The sequence below is a fragment of the Amphiura filiformis genome, chromosome 16, assembly GCF_039555335.1.
Source record: "Amphiura filiformis chromosome 16, Afil_fr2py, whole genome shotgun sequence".
NCBI classification, from domain to species: domain Eukaryota; kingdom Metazoa; phylum Echinodermata; class Ophiuroidea; order Amphilepidida; family Amphiuridae; genus Amphiura; species Amphiura filiformis.
The window spans coordinates 63,557,149-63,582,475 of record NC_092643.1 but is presented as its reverse complement, the minus strand read 5'-3'; the positions used below and the strand labels follow the sequence as shown (position 1 = coordinate 63,582,475).

Here is a 25,327-nt window from a genome sequence, read left to right as displayed (position 1 = left end):
GTTTATTTCCAACATAGAGTTAATTCCAATATCTATCTAGTGATAAGTAAAAAGATCCTAAAAAATTATATCAAAAACGCTGAAATGAATATTCATAAAATTTGGGGTCATGCCATCCGGGAGTTTTTTGACCTGGTTTCCATGATCAACAACAAAAAAATATGGTTGCTGAACTGGTGAAATTGATTTGAAAGGTCTAAAGTTTAATTTAATTTTCTCAAATTACATTGAGAATTAAACGAAATCACAATGGTAAGTAAATTGCAGTGCTTATTTTGTCAAAGAGCAATTATAGCTTAAATTTATCTGGGAAAACTAAGGCTTGTTTGTGGCGATCCTGACTTTTTATTTTAGTTTTGTTCGAGCATATTCTCTAACCCGGGTCTCACGTAAATGCTTTAGCATTTACGTTTACGTTTACGTTTACGTTTACGTCGATACTCAGCAGGATCCTTTCCGGACGTCATGCCAAGGGTGCAGAAATGTTGATCACGTGCAGACTAGACATACAGGTGCATCCAACAAAAAACTTGAAAATTGAGGGTGCTGGAGTTGAAGACAACTGGAGAACTCAAATGGTGCGATGAACTGGATGAAGTGCGAGTAAAAACCAAGCAGCATGATTACAGGCTGGATGAAACTCCTCCCCTGAAGACTTCCAGGGTTGGTGCAGTTAGTACCACAACTGGGAGGGAGTTCCATAGGCAAACTGTCCTACTGTTAGAGATGGCTACTATGTCATCCTTGTGCATAGTCCGGTTCATAAAATTGTACCGGAACATAAACATGCTTCATAGTTCACAAACACACTTCATAAGCGTGTCATTATAAGCTTTATTCTATTTCATGTATTACGCCGTACCTTTTTACATTTTCGATAATACGATCCTAAAAATTGGAAGCAAATATAAGCTGATTTTTGCTGACTGCACAGCCGACGAAAAGATGGCAGAAATTTAACCTCAACCTGTAGGGTAGGGTGCATCAAACGCCCCTCATGTCAATGTTATTTTTTGCTCATATGATTAAAGTGTGCCACTTGTCAAGTTAAATAAGTGGTCCAAATTTAAATTCAAGCGGAGGTCGGAAATGGGTCCACCGCAAGCTCAAAGTTTGAGCGTTATTTGCATGTATAACATATAATTACACATGAGGCAGCTATTTAGTTTTCGGTACTTTATGACATGCACAATAAAGGCTGCCTCATTGATTTGTGCACTAAGTAGCCAAAATGTATCATCTCAATGATCTCATACTTACAAATCATAATAATCATGCCAGGATGATGTCACAGGTTATAGATATGCCTTCAAAATGAATAGCTGCCCCATGTATTCAAATACATAATAAAGCATAGATAACCAGTTAAGTACAATGATGCTTCTGCTTGAGCAGTGAACAATTAAAAAGCCATTATATTATTTATATTACCATTGCTCAAGATACTGCCCATGAAGTGAAAGTTACTAGTTTAGTCTTAATCACGGCTATCGCTATACAGTTTACGCTTCCGCAAATTTGGTGTCTTCTTCCGATCTTGCTCCACCACCTGCAGAACATTCTGATAATGTTTCTCACTGTGGGCTGTAGCCAGGAAATCGGCACTCAATTTCACACCACGTTCCGCTGCGTCATTAACCACATTGATGGCTTTAACATTGTTTAAGGAGGATAGATACGCTGGGGATTCTGGCCATGTGTCTACGTCATCTGTTTAGAACGCCTCATTAATCTGCAAGATGTTCATAGTAAACCAAGAGTCTCTGCCGGCAAAGTCAGCTAAAGCTGTTGTTTGTGTGATGTTCTCATCGGAGAACTTAGGCTTACCAAAGCCTGAACCATACCGATTAGTTGGTGTGACCATCACTTCATCGGGTTTAACTGCGAGAAGCCTACTAGCAAGAGCTTGTTTCTCCTGTGGTGGCACCTTATCACTGAAGAGAGCCAGTGGGATCATTTCTTGGGAGATGTACCACAGATGTCGTTTCATGGCTTTTAGGGCACTTGCAGCAACATCAGCATTGACATCAGAATACTTAAGCAGACTCTTGTATAAGCAGAGATCGTTCTAGGGAGCATCAACTGCAACGCTGCATGTCATCCACCAGGAGCTGTAGATTACAGTTGCGAAGATGACAAACGCGCGTAACTGGGGCAGCTGTAGCCGTGATTAAGACTAAACTAGTAACTTTCACTTCATGGGCAGTATCTTGAGCAATGGTAATATAAATAATATAATGGCTTTTTAATTGTTCACTGCTCAAGCAGAAGCATCATTGTATTTAACTGGTTATCTATTGACTCCTTTCTGATGGCAACCGTAAAGTGAATTAACACCAAATAAGACTATAAGAGATATGTATGCTTTATTATGTATTTGAATACATGGGGCAGCTATTCATTTTGAAGGCATATCTATAACCTGTGACATCATCCTGGCATGATTATTATGATTTGTAAGTATGAGATCATTGAGATGATACATTTTAGCTACTTAGTGCACAAATCAATGAGGCAGCCTTTATTGTGCATGTCATAAAGTACCGAAAACTAAATAGCTGCCTCATGTGTAATTATATGTTATACATGCAAATAACGTTCAAACTTTGAGCTCACGGTGGACCCATTTCCCGACCTCCGTTTGAATTTAAATTTGGACCACTTATTTAACTTGACAAGTGGCACACTTTAATCATATGAGCAAAAAATAACATTGACATGAGGGGCGTTTGATGCACCCTACTGTAGGGGCATTTGACGCAGGTAAATATTCATGAATAATGACTGGGAGGTCATAGGCTAACAGATTCTATAGATGAGAGTATCTTTACCACGTGAGTCGTGAGCTTACTTGACGTGACCTGACCTTAGATTGCTGCCCTCAGTCAGGCGGCGGATGACATGCATGATAGAGAGAGACGGCAAAACTGCTAAGCCGTATGCACATGATGGCACTTTCCGCACAAGTGCGATGAATTTCGCAGCTGCCGTGATCACTGATACGCGCCATTCAATTTGCACACTGAGTGATCGGAGCCTAACCAACACGGCGAATTACGTCAGAGTGACTCTCATCCAGTAATAATCAAATTTTACAGTATTTAATTAATTTGAAGGTTATTTTTGTAGGGTTCATTATCGAACCCCAACGGTTTCAGCTTGTATTAATTAACATAGGCCTACTTGTTTGTGATATTTTAAGCGTTTTTAAATTTCAAAATAATCCCATTCAATTACACGGCTGACAAAGCAAATTTACTGAATTTAGAGATTGCACAGCGTTCACCACCTGCATCTCTCTGACCTTTTATGCTGGTTTCATACTACCCTGCCGCTTGCCACTGAGCGGCGTGGCGCACGCGCATTGCAGACAAACGGACACAATAAAGGCTTGCCATTGGTTGAAACGCCCTGCCGCTTGCTGCAGCGGCAAGCGGCAGGAAAGTATGCTGGAGGCTTTACTTGAATTACTTCCTGACAAAATGGTGGCGCTAGCCGATCGCGGAAAATATTGGAGCAATTTCTCCAGAAATAGTAATGAAATATTTACCTAAATGCACCTGAAATGACACATAGGACTGAGAATTACGTCAACAACTCGCATAGTAACAAATTGGTAGGTAAAGCGGCGTACAATGAGGTATTTAGGGGTATTTCAGAATTGCCTATTGTTATTACAATGACATTACGTAACGGTAAGCTTACGTAATTTGTTTACCGACCGATATTCCGGGCAAAGGAACACTAGCCACGAATGCGAGGGCATCCGTGAGCAAATTCGTGGCTAGTGTTTCTCGAGCAATTTTAGTTAGACCACCAACATGCCAACCCTCACTATTTATTAAATTTTAAGGGCCGTGACCCGATCGACAGCATCATCCCCCCGATTTTTCTCATTGTTGATGAGTTTTTGGTATCATTTAATAGATTATATTTTTCTCATTACCATCCTGAAATTTGACGATCCAATTTGATGTATTTTCGGAGAAATCAAGAAACAAACGGGCTATACTGGATATAGCCACCTTCGACATTCTGGGTAGGAAAAAATGATTCCGTGAATAAGAGCCGTTTTACTCCAATGCCAATTCGCATTTAACGCGAAATAGGTCGGAAATAATGAGGCGCTATAATGATAAACGCTTAAAACAAAAATAAAGAAATACATAAGGGATGAAATAAATACAGAACAAGACCTTATCTTGTTTAGTATGATACGAGGAATACGAAAAAAAATATTAGAAAAAATGTCCCCACTATAAAATTAATTAATCAATTAATTAGAAATATTATTTAAAAACCCCATTTTTTTCATAAAACAAATCCTAAAATAAAAGATAAGTGTCAAATGTACGTGATGATAATATACAAAATTAAAAGGAAATGTATCAGGGTCAAATTAAAATAAAAAGAATGAGATATTTTGTCACAAGAATGATGAGCGTAGTGGTATAGCGAAGCACTTTCGACGGGAGTGTTGTGTCTGGATGCGGACCACAATGCAATGCATGCGTACCAACGTATTGACTTGCTAATTGTGCTAATTATTCACTTTTACGCTGAAAATGTTCTCGTTTTTCACATAGATGCATAAAGGGGACAATATTTGAAATTGTATGTAAGTTTGAAGACAATCCATATCCTAAACTGATAGGGTTACCCCCCTTTAATAGACGAAATTTTTAATTTTCATGTTTTACTTTTGCCAAACACTTTGGAGTCAAGGTTTAATGTATTAGAAGGAGGGCAGGGCTTCGATGAATGAGGGAAATTATGGCGATCCTGACCACGGCACCCGAGCTCTATTCATTGGTTAAAATTGCCAATTTATCAAATTAAACTTTCTCATCAAATTGTGGGATGGGCTTTTACGATGGGAATTCATAACAATTAGTGGGTTTTTAGCGGGTTCGCCGTCGGACAAGTTCCAAACTTGACAGTTCTAAACTTGACAGTTCTAAAGCTTGACAGTTCTAAACTTGACAGTTCTAAACTTGTCCGACGGCGAACCCGCTAAAAACCCACTAATTGTTTCTCATCAATTCAAATTCAACAAGGTGGCAATCTTTTCCTTTCATGCTTTAGACCACCCTCACTATATATAGGGACTAAATTGTTACTTTTGCATCAAGGTTAAACAGTTGCCAAACACTTTGAAGTCAAGGTTTATATTGGAAGGAGGGCAGGGCTTTGATAAATGAGGGAAATTATGGGGTAAAAAATAAAGTTAAAAAAATAAAACTTGGAAAACAAGTGAAAACAGCTACTATAGAAAAATTATCAAATTCGTGGACATCGTGGAACATTCAACTACGCTTGTTACTCCGCGACTAATCATGCTAACTACACGCAGCGTACAACACTACTCTATGCGTCCATATTAGCGAGGCTATCTGCATACAACTGCTTACTACGCACAGCCACGCAAAGAGTATGTTCCACGATGTCCACGAATTTGATAATTTTTCTATAGGATGTTTTTGTCTCAAAAAACAATTTTAATTAATATTATGAGAAAAGCAAGAAACATATCTTCATAAAAAAATGATCAGACGAGTGGAAAGTGGCAAAAATTTTGTGAAATGAGGGAATTTTTTAACGAAAAATACTTTGTCATCATGTTTTTCGCCAGAGAAATTCGCCATCTTGAATATAAATGCATCATTCATCATGCAGTGAAATACTGTCAAACGTGCTTGAAAATACTTGATACCCGAGCCTAAATCACCGTCAAAACAAGCGTACAACAAGCGTTCGTGCTACGCAAAAGTTTTGGAGTTTGCATCACCGGTTTTGCATTCAGCTCTTTTACTAAACTATGCCATAGTCTATTGTTGATGTTAATCATGATGAAAGCATTCAGTTGAACTCGAAATTATACTGATATTGTAACGGGACCGAGCTTGCCCCTAATAGCCTACTTTTATAAGCGACTGGTGGAGAAGACTAGCCTTATAAGCATACAAGTGGTAGCGTAGTATCAAAGACTAGAATTCTCCCCAAGATATGTGGAATCAGTGATGCATGAAAGGAGAAGTAGCAGGTAAAAATGAGACTTGACAATTCTGTTTTATATTTGCTTCTTTTGTTATATCATGTATTGTTATTTTGCTTTCATATTTGTCTTATCACATCACAATTCATAAATACAAGTAAACACTGGTAAATACACAATCTCTGTTGATGATCATGACAATATTTCCTTATTTCTCTTTTAAATCCAAATAAATTACCAATAAATGTTGCCGAAAAGTATATACTATCTGCTTGAATAATCAAGAAGCATAAAAATACAATTTAATCAACAGAATCTCTCATCACATGACATAGTCATAGGCTAGGCCAAGGCCTAGTAGGCCGACTACAGAGTATAGTATCCATGTCTGTACACACATATACTGAACTTGCCATGCAACAATGAATGCACACAAAATACAGTGCATAATTTTCCATTGGACTTGTGCATGTGTGCGGCAAGTCACTTGCACAATAGGCATAGGCGCTAGGCCAAAACACCGGAGTGCATAACCACCCGAGGCGTTGCCACTATTGTGGTAGCCAAGCTGCCCCTAGCTCAATCTGAGCTCCAGAGTAGGGCGTGTTTGCTTTGGTTGGCAGTGCTTACCTTCAAAACCCTTGGGCTGAAGGTTTGGGTGGACTATTGTCCACCAAGCAATCTGATTAATTTGCGTTGTGCACGGCCTTTATATACACTCCTGAACGCGTACATGGAACCTTTTGGCGGCTGCGTTCAAAGCGTAAGCTCCGTTACTATGGATATCGCGCAGTCACTCCGCGTCAGGCGCTCACTTCCGAAAAGATTTTGAACATGACGAAATTTAATAACTAGAACTGCTAGTGTTTTAAAATCAGGAATCAAACTGATGACCCCCTTTTTGACCATGTAAAACAGTAAAATACTCAAAAATATCTTAAAATTCTACATCCTTAAACAATTACATCTTAAATAATCCAAAGTTTGATCAACAAAAGTCGTTTTTAAGGAAATTTACAATTTTTAGGAAAACTTGTTTACGTAAACCAGACGACTGATGGCCGGGGAATTTCAAAATGACAAATCCAAAATTCTGTAAAACAACACAAGAAAAGCCTGAATTTTGTCCTGAATATTTACTCATAGACGGTATGTAATACCTTATTTTGTTCCTGACAAAATTATTTACACAATATTATAAGATCACTGTACAATATAAGCTAAAATAGCGGAAATAGCGAAATTTGAGGCCAATTTCGCACGTACGACATGACAAATTTTCTCTGCCGTATTTTCAACACTCGACATCTCGGACGACCGGACTGGTCATCAAATACAAATATTTACAAAAATATACCTTGTGCAGAGCCATGCAATCATTTTTATATTCATAATAACAATCAAAAACTACCACGAACACGTGAGCATCGTGAATTTTCTCTAAATATGAATTTGACAAGAGCTAAATTCGGCCATTGACAACACACGGGAGGTAAGCTTAAAAACAGGCCAAAAATCTGAAATCGCATTTTGGCTCTCCGTTTCACTATTAATTACATCAAAATACTAGTATGAAATTGTTATGAAAAAGTTTATATAATTATATTAGTGACAGTAAAAGTAAAGTGTACGTAGGCTTATTATTATTGAATGCAACATATCATAATGTCATAATTGTATTGGCACTTCAATACTGAACAATTCTGATTTTAGAATCTGCCAGTTTATTAATCGCAAAATTCCAGGTTAAAAATAGACTATGGACTTTTGATTTTAAACGGGATTTTGAATGGGCAAAGTCCCTAACACTCACACTGTCAATCATACTTGTTTATCAATCAAATTTAACCGCAAGCAAATACGAGACGCGTTCATGCACTTATTGACGCGTTCATGCAATTACACAACACAAAGGCGGGGTAGGCCACATACTTGTGTACCATGTAGTTATTAATGGTAATGACAGGTACCCGGAGGATTTTTAAAAACCATAAGGAGATCGGAGCAACCCAGCGCAGGCCAGAACTGTTTAACGCTGCATTACCTCATGCCCTAAATTAGAAAGCCACATTTCCGACAATCTTATCCATAAAAGCTCATAGACAGCCGTGTTAAGCATGAAAACCGCAATCCAATGTCAGTAGTCCACTTGGGAAGCTAACAAACAGAGGGAGTAGGGTGACTGAAAAGAACAGATGTGAAAATCTATCAATTGTGCACACATTAATTAAATCAGAGTTTTAAGCTTAAATACAATATCCAGAGTATGCACAATGGGCAAGTGGACTACGGGTAGTCTACTCTTTTACGTCAAAAATTGCGATAAAAACATGGATTTTGGAACAAAATAAAGCTTGTTCGATGAAATGAAAGGTATGTTTATATCTATAGCCAGACAGGGTCTAATTCTGCATAAAACCGGGCAACGTTATTTCTATAGATCTGCTGCGCATTCAAATTGCATTGTATTGCATCGTAATTTCATTTGTGTCTATGCTAATTATGTTTACACAACATGAACTCACGTGTTTTCAAGCAAATTCGCCGATAATAGGTGATCAAAAGCGATCGGAATGTTACAAAAGTACAGATCGCATTCAGCTTACTTCATATGAGATGATCTTGGGAAAAATACGGCATAATTTATCTTGGTGTTTGCGGAATGTCATGCAGTAAAATATTAATACATTGTGGCAATTCATGATTGACAACTAACAATCGGCGTGTCCTTCCTATCCTCCACTGTCAATTTCTTATCCACTCACTAATCCTCACAAAAGCTTTGTGTTGATTACGTAATGTGTGGAGGCAAATTGCAATAAGTACAATGAAATAATGAGTAGGGCGGGCTCCGAGGCGGTTTCTTCTTCATCTTACGTAACAGTATTGTTCTCCAAAAAAACCCGGAAGCTTGTCGTTTGGAGCTCTAGCTGAAATACAGCAAGATAATGTAAGATAGTAAATGTAAACCTGTATTTTAGCTAGAGTATCTCGAGCTATCTATAGCTAAGAACATGTTTAACCTTGATGCAGAAGTTTAATTTGATAAATTTGTAGGCAGCGTTCGAAATAGGGCCGGTCAGCCGGCCATTGGCCTGTAACCTTTTTGCCTGGCCGGTAACTTTTCGGACTGGCATCTAGTTGCCGACCCGGCTGGCCGGTAACTTTTTAAGGTCAAGCCCGGCTGGCCTGTAACTTTTTGAGGCATATTTCGAACACTGTTTGTAGGTTTAACCTTTTATAGTTCGGGTGGTCTAAAAGAACTTGTTTTCAACTGTACAAACATACCTTTTATTCTGTCGGACAAAGTTTATTTTGTTCCAAAATTTACGTTTTTATAGCTATTTTTGACATAAAAGAGCTTGATGCAAAACCGGTGATACCAGCTCCGAACCATTCGCATAGCACGACCGCATGGTGTACACGTGTTTTGCCGGTAATTTACGCCAGCGAATCATGCATTTTCAAGTGCGTTTGACATTTTTTTACTGCGTGACGCAATTCTACATTTATTCAAGATGGCTAATTTCTCAAAAAACAGATTCAATTTTTCTGAGAAAATTCCCATATTTCTCTCATTTATCGATGCTCTGCCCTCCTTCAATAAACCTTGACTCCATGCAGTGCTTGGCAACTTTTTAACCATGATGCAAAACTAAACCTTGATGCAAAAGTAAAAATCTAGTCCTTATATTATAGCGAGGGTGGTCTAAAAGTAAAAATCTAGTCCTTATATTATAGCGAGGGTGGTCTAAAAGTCAGGATCGCTGAAATTATGCGGTAAAAAAGCAAGAGAATTTATTTTTCATAAATGAGGGAATAAATAGGGAAATTATGGGGAAAAAACAAGGTTAAAACAACTTTTTGAAAACAAGTGAAAACGCCTATTCTGCTTGTTATTTTGTCTCAAAAAACGAATTTAAAAATTATCGGAAAAACAAGAAACATACCTTCATAAAATCAGCATCACTTCCGTTACATGAAAAGATGAGTGGAAAGTGGCAAAGAATTTGTGAAATGAGGGAATTTTTTGAAGAAAAATACATTGCGTTTTTCGAGAAATTTGCCATCTTGAATAAATTCAGAATTGCGTTACGCAGTAAAAAACTGTCAAACACATTTGAAAATGATTGATACGCGAGCGTAAATCACTGTCAAAACGAGTGCAAATTGTTAAAGGGCATATTGCTCGGACAACATCATATCATTGGCCTTAAATCTAATATAGGAGAGAGATTTTTAGCTCTCCTTAGTTGACCATTCTCTCCTTACATTGTATTGTAAATACTCTAATCAGCTCTTCTTGAAGGCTCTCCTACAAAGGTCCTCTTATGAATGGGGCAGCAGCGCGCGTGATTGGTCGAGAGCCGGGCATAAACAGCGGTATGTGCACTTGTATATTGTGCACTTGTGCAAAGTACTCCCTTGCCTCTCTCTACCCACACTGTTGGTAACCCACGCTTTAGAAAGGGTGGGTTTGAAGGGTCCACAAAATGCTTAAAAGGGTAGGTTTGAAAAATTTCTGGTTAAAATGCTGGTCCAAATATAAAGCGTGGTCACTGATAAAAAAGGGTGGGTTTAGAAATCAACAATTGCAATCTCAAAGCTTACTGTAATTTCCAATTGAATAACACTAAATGAAACACACAAAAAATATTGAAATCCCATTCTGTTTGTTCATAAAACTTATGTCATTCTCTTTGGATGCAAATCTGCACCTCCTGGACCACCATAACCACTTATCTACAAATGTATGATCAGTAACCAAGCTTTTGGTATAAAGGGTATAAAATAAAAAGGGTGGGTTTGAAATAAAAAGGGTGGGTTTGTATCACCACTGCCAACTATGGACCCAGGGGTGAAATGGGGAGCCGTTATGAATATTGTCCAATGAGCATGAGTATATTCTTACAGCTAAGGTATGAGCATACTCTTACAGCAGCAGAATAAATATGTCAAAGCGCTTTGAAACATGTGAAAGGTGCTGTATAAATGGCAACATGTATTTTTACTTTTTTAATTCGTTTTTTAAATACAGCCTCCCAAAAAGAAGAGTGGTAAGGGAAAGAAAGGAAAGAAGAAGAAGTCGGCAAAGGCAAAAACTCCTACTGTCATAGATGGAATCTCTACAGAAGAAATGTCCAAGGAACAGGTACATTTAGTTTTTTTTTTTTTTCTTTGATCTAAAAGTTCTGATACCTTTTGTTGATTTTATTGCTGTTGTTATTATCATCATCATCTTCATCATCAACATCATCATTGTCATAATGTATTCAGTTACAATAATAACTATTGTATCAACATTCGGCATATCCTTGAATGTTGATTTGCACCAAAATAGTTGGTTAAAATTTTAGTTTTTTGTTCATGGTTGAACATATCCTTTCCTAGCCATACTGCATCAAATCACAATCTTTAGCCTTCCACAGACGGGGTCATATCCCTATTTGTTCAAGTCTGCATAACCTTAAGCCCAAAATGTACCACCATTATGTTGACAATGGGACTTTAGTACATTATTCTGACATGAAAACATGATGTAAATGACAGCATTGTACATGTAGTCATGATTATCATCAAACAATGTTAATCCTTAGTGCAAAAAAAGAAAAAGGAAAGAAATTGCAGTAGAGAGTGGACATTGCAAACATTAGTCAATACATTTATTGGGTGCATTTTTCAGCTGGAGGAGCACATTGGAAGATTACGTGAAGAACTTGACAGGGAAAGAGAAGAGAGGAATTATTTCCAGTTGGAGCGTGATAAAGTGAACACATTCTGGGAGATCACCAAACGTCAGCTAGATGAGTCAAGAGCGGAGTTGAGAAACAAGGATAGAGAAATGGAGGATGCAGAAGAAAGGCATCAAGTAGAAATTAAGGTGGGTAACAACATCTAATTGACCAGTATAGATTCTAGAATCCTGCCTGGGAATATTTTCAGGGGATGAATATTCGTTGGGACTAAACAAATTTGCTTTGCACAAGGGACTCATAAGGCCAAAAAAATTGATTGTTTGCTTGTCCTCCACAACTTTTTCGGTCAGTCGGGAAAACTTTTTTTTTATTGTGCAAAGCCATTGCCCTCCCAAGATCTTTACATGTATGTTTCAGAAAGACTTACGATTGACAAAATCCTAGAAAATCAAATTTGAGATCAATTTTGTCTTTATGTGGGCTCTGGTTATGGTTAGGATTATCATTGGGGATGCTGATTTCAGAATTTTCAGTATAGAAGTTAGGGTTATAGATTTTAGAATCATGATCAAGGGAATGAGTCGGATGTCGCTAAAATTGTTTTTGAGATATTGGCAAAAACAGTGTTCAAATTCTTTTGTTTTATATTGTTTTCAGTCATTGATAAATTGCTCATAATTCAGTAACCAGATGTCTGATTTTGATGGGGTTTGCATCAAAATGTAGCATTTGTAAACTGACAGAAAATGATTTTAAAAACTTCTTTTTGAAAATTGCCGACATGCGACTCATTCCCCTTGATTATGTCACATTTGTCAATTTTCTAATGTTCAAATTCTGTTTTCTAAAAACCTGCACATTCTGTGTTTTATAAAAAATAAACTGCACATTCTGTGTTTTTCCATTTGCTGGGTCTAATTACATACATGTATATGGCATGTGCTGCTCCCACAAAATGACCGTAAAGTCACAAGTTGGTAGTTTCAAGACCTTCTGAGCTGGTCACTGAGTTGATGTTCTTTGTTTAACCCGCACCTATTCGCCGATCGCACAGTCATCTCAAAACAAGTTTCTTCCTGCAAAATGTGTATTGCGTGTGCATACACCTGTAAAAACGCATGCTTTAATTGCTGCGTACGCTTTGCAAAAGCCTTCTGGCGCGTTGGTAGAAAAGCGAGAGAAACAAAAATGCACTTTTTGCACATGCGTTTGCAGGAGAACCTCGTTTTGTTAGCAAGATGGTGGATTCATGCAAAGAGCAAATACAAGCCAGTAGTGTATGTCCTTTGTGAATGCCAATTGTACTACTGGCTTGTACAGGCCTGTGCATCCAACAAAGAACATCTACTCAACAGCCAGAAAGGGCAGAAGGTCACAAAACTTTCAACTTGGAACTCATTCCGTGGGACTGAGCAGGTTACATATTTTGTTGTTTGTTGATAATTTGGGACTGATTTATTAAAATCATTGCCAAAAACAAATATTTGTTGTGATAAATTCTTGCACTGGGACGTTTTGAAGATCTTTTTGGTATTTTGCTATGGACATTTTGACTCCAAAGGGCTGGGGGGCATGTGTCCTGCTTCCCTATGATACTATGCCATTCAGACATGAGAATTTCCAGTCAAAAGTCTGGAACCAGCTTTTGCGATGTCAAAATTACTGCAATTTTATTTATATTTAGCCCATTTTCAGGTGTTTAGTCCAATTTTAAGTGCTTTTCCAGCTTTTTTTAAAGCAATTTCCAGACATTTTATGAATGTGTATTCTCATGCATGGCCTCTTAATTCTATAATAGCCTGCAATTGTATTTTAAATTATATGTTTGATGAATTTGGCAATTTGTCAAAGAAAATTCATCAATGTGGACTCTATACATGCAATGTACTCTTTCTTCTGTATATTATACCTGTTTATTTTCACCTAATGTTACAGGTTTACAAACAGAAAGTGAAACATCTTCTGTACGAACACCAGAACAATATATCAGAATTGAAGGCGGAGAGTGCAGTGGCCCTCAAACTTGCTCAGGATGACCACAAAGGCAACGAATCTGAATTACGCAAAGATAAACGCGGACTAAAAGTGTCACTCAAGGAGCAAGAACTAGCTCATGAAGATATTATCAAAAACCTCAAAATTGTAAGTATACTTATGTTTAGGTGATTTATAAATACCTTGCCTGGCAATGTATGTCCTCAGGAGGGTGTGTCCCTTTGACCTCATGCGAGTCATCCACATCCTTGTATGTTGTGTTACATGTATATTTAGTTTTTCTATCTGGTAGGTGGGCAACCTGCTGGCAAAGGGACAGTGGCAGGCTGGGAGAGGGAGATGGTGCTGACCTTTTGACTGTTTTCCTGCATCCTTTTTATGACTTGCTATACAATGTAACTACTGCATATGTAAAATTTTTATCATTTGCCGTTCTTATTTTCCCAGAAAAGTGATGAGCTTGTCACAAATCTTAGGTCTGATTTTGAAAGAGAAGCACGAGGTGAGTTGTTGCATAATGAATTTGAAAATATAAGAATTAAGAATAAGAATATAGGAATTTTTGTTTTTACTACCCTCTACCATGTGATGGACTACAGGCAGGTCCAATATTTTGAGTAGTGGATGCCAACTACGATAAAATATTGGACTTACCCGTCATCTATCACATGGTAGAGGATAGCACAAACAAAAATTCATATTGTTTATTCTAGCTTATTCTTTAGTCAGTTAAATATCATTTTGATAACTATAAACAATTTTATTGAGCAAAAATGAAGTTACCATCATATAATCTCCCCTTATTCTAAAATGAACGAAACTTGTTTGCAACTTCATGTCTTCAGTTGCGAGTACTGCGAGCATGTAAGAGTATTACGCACTAGGTCTACGCATACAACATGCTACATACGCGTACCTCTACAAGCGAGTAATGAGCTATCAATACTTGTGATGATGTATATAGGATCATCTATGGTGTGATAGACGACACCAGAAATCATGCGATTGTTCAATTAGATTATGTGTCTATGATCTAGACCACTCCCACTGACTGAGAACATTTCTATACTTCCATAAGTAAAAACGTAGTATCTGTACATAAATAATAACTATAAATCAGCCCACCCCCAGAGCAAAATTGCAGTATCAACAATTCTTGTTTTCCTCTAATTTGATGACTTCTTGCCTGTGTTATATACGTATTTAACTGAATTGCTTGTACCCTGTTATGTGCATAGTTATCTTGCGTGTTGGTGTATGTGTGATATTTTGCATGTGAAAGGATGTGATGGATTTGCCAATTTCATACGCGGAGGTAAAAATAACTATGAAGAGTGAACGTAAATTACATACACTCACAATTTTAAGAATGAGATAAAAGTATTGTTTTGAGACCCAGGTGTCCCTATCACCTCACCTGATATAACACGAGAGATAGCATTATTTTTGTGTGGAACAACTCAGCGTGCCACCTCGTTGTTCAACTGTAAACAATGCTTTCTCAGACATGTTGGGTCTCAAACAATATTTTTATTTTCTAAATAATAATATTTCACATGCAAGGTAGTTTTTGAATGGGTCTTTTCCAAAGGTAAAAATGAAGTATTTACTGATCAGAAAACAAATACAGGATCAGTTCTTGGCAAGGCAATTCAAATCTGTATTTTGAAGTGGGGGATGAGGCTGTCTATCTGGTTAAGCATTGAATAAACAATGATACAAATCATGTTGCTTCACTTTTTCCTTATCGCAATAACCAATTATAATTATCATTTACTTCCAAACAGAAATTGAAGCCAAGTATGAGCAGAAGATGAGGCAGTTACGTGAGGAGCTGGAACTCCGCCGCAAAACTGAGATTCACGAGATCGAGGAGAGAAAGAACAGTCAAATCAACACGCTGATGAGAAACCATGAGAAGGCCTTCAGCGATATCAAGAATTACTATAACGATATCACTCTTAATAATCTGGCTCTTATCAACTCACTCAAGGTTAGTTTGTGAAAGTATTTAAAAACAAGCTCAACAGAATCTCGCAAGGTGCATGGGGGTTGAACATGTTGAATGAGGGGCCTATATTGTATTGTCATGATTGTGCAATTTAACTTCAAGGCTTGTGTAGCAATCAAGGGGGAGATTAAACTGCTTTGGTACCCTATATGATCAGCAGCAGTTTGATGCTGCAAATCCAGTATAATTTGACAAATTTTGATCAAATTTGGGGAAGATTCACCGTACCGCATATGTATTATGAGGTTCTGTTTATTTAATACCTGCAATTTTGTTTACTTATGTTTATACTGTGACTCTGTGATTTTTTCATGCACCTTCTTCAACCAGGAACAAGTGGAGGAGATGAAGAAGAAAGAGGAACGAATGGAGAAACAGATGAACGAGATACAACTGGAGAACAAACGTCTCAAGGAACCTCTGGAGAAAGCTAAGGAAGAAGTAGCAGAGTTGACCAGACAACTGGCCAACTATGAGAAGGACAAAGCATCCCTGGCAGTAAGTATTAGATTAGGTGTAGTTTGGGATTGAAGCTGAATTGACACTCGATTGCTAAGCGATTGCAATGCATTACTTTTGAAAACTGATGGCCAATCGCCAAACTTTGTGATGCAACGCTTAATATTGCAGTTATCCTAATCACAACAATATCGATTCCAGACAACAATTAAAATATTCAAAATGCAACAAAATACATTTTTTGGACATCCAATGATAATTATTGTTTTTAATTAATTTACTTCCGAAAGTTGATGATCAAGAAAAGTAATTAGCAAAATAATAAATCTGTTGGTCAGTGCAGGTCATGTGACAAGCAACATCACTCAGGAGTTGAAATTTATTTAAACTCACAAAAGCAACATCAGTTTTGCAAAAACGATGGGTTTTGATCAATTGCCTTGATATTCTGGAACTGAAGTAAACACAGAGCATGTATGCAATATGCTTTTCGGCAAAAGCGATCAAGTGCAAATTCAGCGTAACAGAGGTGTATTTGGTAATTACAGGTTTGAAGTAAGATTTTTTTAATGCAAGTAAAATATAATGTTCTTTTAAAGCCATATTGTAACATTTGCTGAGGAGGAAGCCCTCAATATTGTACTGTACTTTATTAAACTAACATACCCTGCAAAAATCAACTCTTTAGGTACTGTAGTTTGTCAAGATTTTGAATAAAGAGCAGGAACCAATGGTTCGTACGTGATGTTCATAACACTGCACATACTATGGCGGACAGGATGGTCATGCACACATCAAAGGACTGTGCCGTAACACGACCCACGGAGTGACGCACATTGGTGACATCGGTGCTGGTAGTAAATTCCAAATTTCTTTGCTTTACCTCAGTTGTTTGGCTCAAAATTTAAAGGGGACATATAGACAGTAAAAGCTAACATTTTATGGAAAAGAATTTTTAATCTATTATGAAAATGTTACAATATGGCTTTAAACATATTCTTACATTGCATTATCTTTTATTCCATCGAACAAACACTGCCTTCTGCAATTTGTAAATCATTTCTTTTTACCCTGTGTTTATTGCAGAGTGCAAAAGCAAGGTTAAAGGTCATGGATCAAGAGCACAGAGATTTACAATGGGAGCATGAAGTATTAGAGCAGAGATTTGAAAAGGTAAGTCAAGAAATAAGCAGTTAATCATGCATATACTTTGGGCGAACATGGCCAGTCGCTAGGGTAGTCGAATCTTGAGAATGAGGTCCTGAGTTGAGTTATTAATTGGCTTGGGAAAAATCTGAATAAAATAAGCCCTTTTGCAATTTCGGAAATCTCTGACTGCACATGAACTGCGCATTAACATGATGCGTATGATTAGCCATGCCTGAAAGGGATTCTCCCATGATTTTACTTTCATGTTTTCACTCTAGCAGTTTCTAGCTAGCTCATTAATACTTTCCTTGTATAATGTAAGTGTTCAGGAGACATCAAGATCCAAAAATATGAAAAACACACATAGAAAGTGTTTCTTACTAAGAGCAAAGTTCACGCGCATTGAAATACTGTAGCCTCAATGGGTATCTCATAAGCAAGGAATTTAGCACATAAGTAACCAAAATTGTGAAAGGGCTTATTGGTAGCATCTATGCATTTAATTCAAACATCTGCTCTCTCTGTGGTTCATTTATTATATGGTAAATGAACCATGAGAATTATGTGTCCTTTACAGGAAGCAGTAAGCCGTCCTTTGGACAGAGAGCCATACCTACAGTACATGTAGCTCACAGTCCATTTCAAAAAGAGTAGCGTGTTAACATTGGCTGTCCCAATCCATCTTGGTGCAGTTCACGATCCAATAAAGTACTGACATGACCTGTGCCAACAGGTTGTGATGGTCATGGAGGAAGTGATCTGATTCTTGATGACCACTGTTATCAGAAGTGATTTTTAGCCTCTGGACAAAACACTTCATAAATAAAGGTCACTTCTACTTCTAAATGTAAGGGTTTATAATGCCAGAATCCATCAGTTAGGATGTTGACCGCTAGATCCTCTGAAATTTAGAGGAAGTGATTGTACAGATATTAGAACCGGGGACTGCTAACTTCATTTTTTGTCAATTGTTTCTGAAATCAAGGTAGGTACATAAATAATTTACGTTGTTTATAGGGATTTATCTCATACGTGATATTCTATTTTGTTTTATTTTCTATCTCACAGATGCAGAAAGAGCGAGATGAGTTATATCGTAAATTTGTCAAGGCTATTCATGAAGTGCAACAAAAGAGTAACTTTAAGAATCTGTTATTGGAGAAGAAACTTGGCGCCCTTGCAGATACGCTGGAGAAGAAGGAAGCTCAGCTCAACGAGGTGCTATCTGCCTCCAATCTAGACCCAACAGCTCTCACAGTTGTCACAAGAAAACTAGAGGTATGCGTGTAGAATTTTTCATGATTATGCCATTTTGATTCACTGTAAGTGGAAAGGAAGAACTGAGCCCATTTCCTCTCACACCCTCTGACTTGGATGTTACAAGTGTAAAGTGTTTTGTTTATCACTATAACAGAAAGGTATGTTAGGGGTGAATTGGGCCAGGTTTATTGTTTGGCACAAAAGACGCAGTTAAACCGCCGGTTCTACCAGGATGCTTGTGGTTGAATGGTAGTTGGGTTCCTTAGTTGTTTTTTTCAATAACCTTAACAACCTTAACAATTTACAGCAAGATTTAGACTAGGATTAGGGTTAGGTTTTAGGGTTGGGGACAGGATTAAGGATTAGGTTAAGGATTAAGAGCTTGGATTATCTTTGTAATCAGTGTTCCCTCTTAGGAATTTGTTGCTGGACCAATTTGATCATTTATTGAGATTTTAGGCCTATGGCTTCTCAATAAATGGCCAAGTTGGACTGGAATCTGATTCTCCCTTTTCTTCCTGGAATGTTTTGTGCCAGTTCTGGCAAGTTATGTGCCAATTGTACGGCCTTAATGAGGGCACTGTTTGTTATGGCTGGCCATCTATATCAAATCATGGCTGGAATTTGGCACATATACACTTACCATCCATTCTAACCTTTGTCTCTTACAGGATGTGTTGGATTCAAAGAACAGTGCTATCAAAGATCTCCAATACGAGCTGGCTAGAGTGTGCAAGGTATGTATAATGATGTCATGGTAAAAACAGACAACCTCTGCTGAGGTGGATGTTCTTTAAGTGGACAAAAGCACAAATCTGCATGAAAAAACTTTTACTTTACTTATTCCATGACAATACAAATTACAATGGAGATCAAAGATGATGAGAGTTTCCAGGAAATTTCCTGATTTGAACTCTTATATTGGGCTTATCCATTTATAAAGTCCACATTGCCCGTGTGGAAGATGTAAGAAATGGAATTTCAAATGGAATGAACTCATTGGGCCGCTCCAATTTGAATTTCATGCACCTTCTGAGAATGTGCTGGTTAGTGTGCTAATTTCATTTAATTTGAAATTCAAACTTCCCCTATGAAAGTTATTTCTAAAATTATGAAAGATATTTCTAAAATCTTTCATGAGGGAGTGTGTACTTGTAATGGATTAGCCCATTTTAGGAAATGATAGAGAAATCCTGGTTGAGATGGCTTATGGGTAACATCTGTGGGAGAACTCACAATCTCAGGTCTAGAGGTTTAATGCAGTGACTAAAACATATAAATTTGTAAATAAATAAAAAATGTGAAATAAAACTGCATCTTGCTATGCTATGGTGCATCTGACTGATGGTAACGTAATAGACGACAGAGAAGACCTTGTTGTGTTGGGTCCCATGCAGGGCTTTATTTAATGCGCAAATAGCGCATATATACACATTCACACACTTTGCGCACCTATTTGAAATCCAAAGTTAGTGTGTACAAAATTTTAAAATTGTATGTGCTCAATGTTCCATGATTTGATATTAACCTGATATTTTCATTTGGGGTGATGGTGTACATCTGCCTTCATTTAAGCATTGAATTATTTAAATCACGCCAAACAGACAAATTGCTAGAGGGAGTGTGAGGTAGTAGTTAATAAAACTAGTTTGTAATGAAAAAAATTGTGCAAACATTTGCTTGGTTTATCCACCCCCCGCCTTTTTTTTTTTTTTAAATTCTTTAGCGCCCTGGTAAAAATGTGCAATAATGCAGTGAAATTGAGACACAAATTGCATATTGTTAAAAAAGGCTTCCAAAATGAAAACTTACCCATGGGCAATGTGTTATATACCCCAGAGGAAAAGTTCACAATTGAAAGTGTGCAAATAAATTGAATACCCCTTCAGCAAAATGCTTAAAGCAAAACCCTGGTCTTATGCATGTGGCAACTGAAAGTGAAGTCCTGTTGCATGTTTTTTTGTTGTCTCTTACATCACCACCAGCCCAATGAGATGAGAGTTTCTGCAGTATTTTGAGTTGTGTCGAGTGGACAGATTGAACTTATTAATAGTTTCTTCGCAATCAAAATTCAGAGGGTAGTGATGCATTTGCAAATGCATTTACCGCTAGTTGTAGAAATTAGACCTCAAACCCCATTGCTCTACTAATACTGGGATGACTACAAAAAGCTGGTGATTTTTTTGTACTTCGAAATTGTTAAGTAACTGTTGATTACTTTTTCGTCTAATCTACAGGCACACAATGACTTGCTACGTACATACGAGAGTAAGCTGACATCGTTTGGTGTACCCACAGATGAACTTGGCTTTAAGCCTCTAGAGAGTACTGTAGGTGGCCAACAGTTAGGGCAAGGAGCAGCCGGCTTGGTGGCTGCTCCCACATAGCCACCGGTCAACAGAGACAATAGCCACTGGTTGATAGAGACAGACTTCAATTTTAGAGCAAAATTTGTTGGATGCTTAGATTGGTGCATTTGTTTTCATTTAAATCATTGAGTCTGTTAATCTGTCAATTGTGAAGTATTGATTTTATCCGATTCACTGTTTCTTGGGTTAACATGATACACACTTTTGATGTCCAACAAGGTCCAACAAATGTTTGCTCTGATGTGTTGTAGCTACTGTACTATATACTATTGTGTGTACTTTCTCATGGATTTACTTCAATACACTTTGATATATGGTACTTCTTAATGAATTTGGTCTTTTATATTATTATTGCCTAGGCCTATACTTTAATTATCTCTACCCATCCCCAGACATCTATATAAATAAAAGGAAGTCGCTAAATCTTGTCCAGAAGCAGGCTCCGAGATGCTTTCACTTTCAGCTCTGATTTATTCGTAGATCGATCGGGTACATATTGCCATTAAACCATCTGACGTTCATTTTTGCCAAACTATTCAATGACTATGGAAATAACAAAAAAAAAGATCGGTTGTTAGGCCGTTGAGGTCAATAACCTTATGGGTCAGGTCATGACAGCAAACGCGTCAAATGCAAGCGATGTCCAACACACGCGGTAAGTAGCGGGTCACGCACCTGCGCGTACATGGTTTCACGGAATTCACGCGCATTGTGGCGCATGGTATGGGCGCACTTAATGTTGGCTTACCGCGCGTAGGCCTACGTATGTGTATATGACCATAGATAAGACCATAGACATTGTTTGTCTGGGTATGTGACTGACTACTTCTCTGAGACAGTGGCGAATCCAGGAATTTGGGAAGGGGTGGGGCACACTCGGAAGTTTTTTGCCGCCACCTTTTTGAATGGCCACGAAGCACCATTGTGTCTCGCGCCGTGCAGCCGGTTGTGTCCCCTCAGAATTGGAAACTTGGTCAAAGCAAAGGCCTTGAAGCAACTTATCGGGGGGATCATTAGGTGTAAGCTGATGAAATGGGGGGGGGGTCATTGGGTGACAGATTTGCAAAAAAAGTCCACTTTACAGAGGGAATGTTAAAATGTAGCCAACAGAGTCGTGCAACTATTCCGTATAGCCCGAAAAGGTTAAATATTAGGGGGTGGATGAGCCCACTTTAGTGGAACTTGAAAGTCCACATTTTGGAAATTCTGCGGCCCCCACAAATAAATCCTGGCTATAATGTAGACCTAGCTATTAACAACACGGAATCGCTTGAAATGTTTTGCTGCAACTTTTAAACATGTTGCTTACATGTTTTATACCATTATAACCCGAAATTGAAACGTTTTCTAGCAACCTCTTCTAACATTAATGTTATATGTTTGTTTGGATAAAGTTAAAATCAACCATTTTGTCACGAGCTGTTTTAAAAGAAATCTGAGGGATTGAGTGAGTAACAACATTATCACAGGTCTGGATATTCACTTAAAGTTTAGCTTCTTTAATATGACAGGAGCTAACATAATTTATGATTATCAAGCTAACATGATCATTACTATACTGGATGAATAATCTACAGATTCTACACCAAGACACCATGATTATCATCACCGTTGACCATGTTTACTAACCACTCCCGTTTACTAACCGCTCCCGTTTACTCAACTAGCGGGGACCCGCGCGAAGCGCGGGTCTCCCGCTAGTACTACAATAAACAGTAGTTTAAATACTGTATCAGGAGGGTGAGAGTGCACAGGGGCAATTTTGAAATGTTAGGCTACTATCTATGGATGCACCTAAGGTACATACAACAGCCGTTCTTAATTCTAATGCATGGTACATGTTCTGTCAGACAGTCTCTGGCTACCTTTCATCTATATTTGATTATCTTTGATCGATTTGCTGTAGGAGAGTTCATACACTCTATTTGTATTTAGTAAGCAGGAAATGGGATAAATGTTGACAAATTAATTAAATACAAGAAGTATTACCAAACATGCCTGATGACCTAACCTTTTGACATTTTCCCTGTGAACTCTCACCCTCCTGCAATATGGTACCTATCATTACCTATCATGCTATTGTATAGCCCTACATGTAAGGTACATAGAATTGTGTCAATGGGCTATTCCAGTTGTAATCCATACACCTTCTATGGAAGATGCATGACCTTAATCTCCCACACAGGGAGTGTGAATTTAAAATGGAGTCACCCATCAGTTAACCCCATTTGAAATTCACACTGCCTGTATGGAAGATTAAGTTCATGTCTTCCACAGGGTGTGTATGGATTTTAAATGGAATAGCCCAATTCATTGTACACATGATTACACATTGCCATTTCATAATGCATAGATTCCCTGAATGCTTTATCTCAACATTGTCTGTGGGAAGTGTAATAAATAGTACAGTAGCTGAATGTATGCAGCTACTGCCATAACTTATTATTTGGTCTGTAAAATTGTGTTTAAAAATGTACAGATTTTAAGCACTATAATATGTTTTGTATAGTATATTATAATATCTGTATGTATTGACATTATGCAAGGGTTAATAATGACAATTTGAAAAATGATTAGAACAGAGTTACATCAGGACTCAAATGTGTCTCCACATGGAGTGACCTTTAAGAGTGAAAGTAGAGATATATACATAGGATGTAAGAAAGTGCCTGCATTCATGGATAGTGTGTGAATGTGTACACACACCACAGAATTAAAACCACAGAAGCAGGACTCGACAGCCATCTTGATACATGCATGGGGCAAAAATTGGGAGATATTCATGTTTTGCTCGAAATGCACCCGAAACTAATCAGTGCTTGTGGGTGATACCAGACACCCTAGATGGCGTAATGCACTGACTGCATCTAAGGAGCGACACAATGTGTTTATCATGCAGAATTGTTTTCTTGAGCTTCAAACTAAGACAAAGTTGGTACGCCTAATTGTGTTTCCAACAGTACAGGTATAAAACACCCAAGGATCGCAAGATGATGCAAGAGGATACCTAGAATATATATAAAAAACAGACAGATTTAAAACCTAATGATTGTATTTCTGTTACATTTTGTCTACTTGTCCAGCTGTAGTTTTTGTTTTTTTTTACTTTTTTGATTTACTCGTTTTAGTACACTTCCATGGTTTGCATACTGCATAAGTTTTTTTTTATCTTTATTTGTCCTTTGTGTTGTTACCCACATCAAGTTGGTATACCTGTCTCAAATCTTTGTCTTCAAACTAAGCTAAAGTTACAAGAAGAACATGTCGGTTTCATTTTGAGAAGAATTTAGTAATCAGTTACACCACTTTCCTATTTTGTGTGCCTACAACTTCCAAATGTATTATACAAATCATGAATTACTATTATTTTATTTAATGTCATGTTATATGTAAAACAAGTTAATTTTGTGGCTATCTACACAAATCTTGTATTATACAAATATTAACTGTCTGTACAAATCATTTTTCACTGGCATAAGCCGCATTGGAAATGAATGGTATGCAGAAATTAACTATGGTCGAAATAGAATCATGAGGTGAAAGATGAATTTTTCCATCCAGAAGCTGGAAGGGTGAGTGGTGTGGAACAATACATCTTTCATCGAGTGATATTATTTTGACTATTACATAAATTTAAGACAGTTAATATTTGTTTTATATCATTCATACAAAATTTCAGTAGTACTATTCGCTGTCGTAGTGCACGTTAGTAACCATTGGTTACTGCTCCAAGCCTGGGCTCATACACCTGTTCCGAATTTTGATATGCCATAGGCTTTGTGTTGTGATCATTTCGATCAGTGGTTCGTAACAAAGAAAGTGTGATCCAGTTGGCCTAGCAACGGTCATATTGTAACGTGCACTACGACAGCGAATTATAGCAGCTAAGGTATTATATATTTCTAGACATTCATGCCCATTTTTTTGTAGTATAAAATGTGTACTGATCTGACCAAAGAAACTTAAAGACAAACCACAATCTTGGAATTAAGTCTACAGCAAAAATTTATGGCAGAGTGTGCCAAGCGTTCCAAGTACTTATTTCCAAGATTGCAGCTTAAATGACTATTGCATATGCACATAGAGAACTTCCAAGTGAGAAACCAACAGCCAAATACTGTTGACTATACATTGACTATATACATTATACCATTTTTCACCCTGATGCGGTAGTGACGTCAGTGTGCATTTTCATTGGGCGCAGCCTCAAATCGGTAGCATTCGCTTAAAGCACTGAGTTTACTGCCACATTGGGGTTAAAAATGGTATAGCTTATATTTGTGATATATATTAAGATTTAAATTGTTGAAAACTTTATTGTTATCCGTCCAATTTCATTTGTATTGTAAATAAGAAATCTTGCAAGAATAAATTGTTTCTCTGCAGCAAGTTA

The 25,327-nt window shown here is 37.5% G+C and overlaps 1 protein-coding gene across 1 annotated transcript; it reads left to right on the top strand.

The window, feature by feature from the left end:
- The first annotated feature begins 123 nt into the window (after positions 1-123).
- LOC140136329 (dynein regulatory complex subunit 4-like) lies at positions 124-21,464 on the top strand. Its single transcript, XM_072158056.1, has 11 exons — positions 124-252; positions 11,034-11,147; positions 11,679-11,876; positions 13,627-13,833; positions 14,134-14,188; positions 15,474-15,679; positions 16,028-16,195; positions 17,243-17,329; positions 18,374-18,583; positions 19,237-19,302; positions 20,803-21,464. Exons 1-11 carry the CDS (start codon positions 250-252, stop codon positions 20,950-20,952), a joined length of 1,464 nt encoding a protein of 487 aa, XP_072014157.1. The 5' UTR covers positions 124-249; the 3' UTR covers positions 20,953-21,464.
- Positions 21,465-25,327: the final 3,863 nt, after the last annotated feature.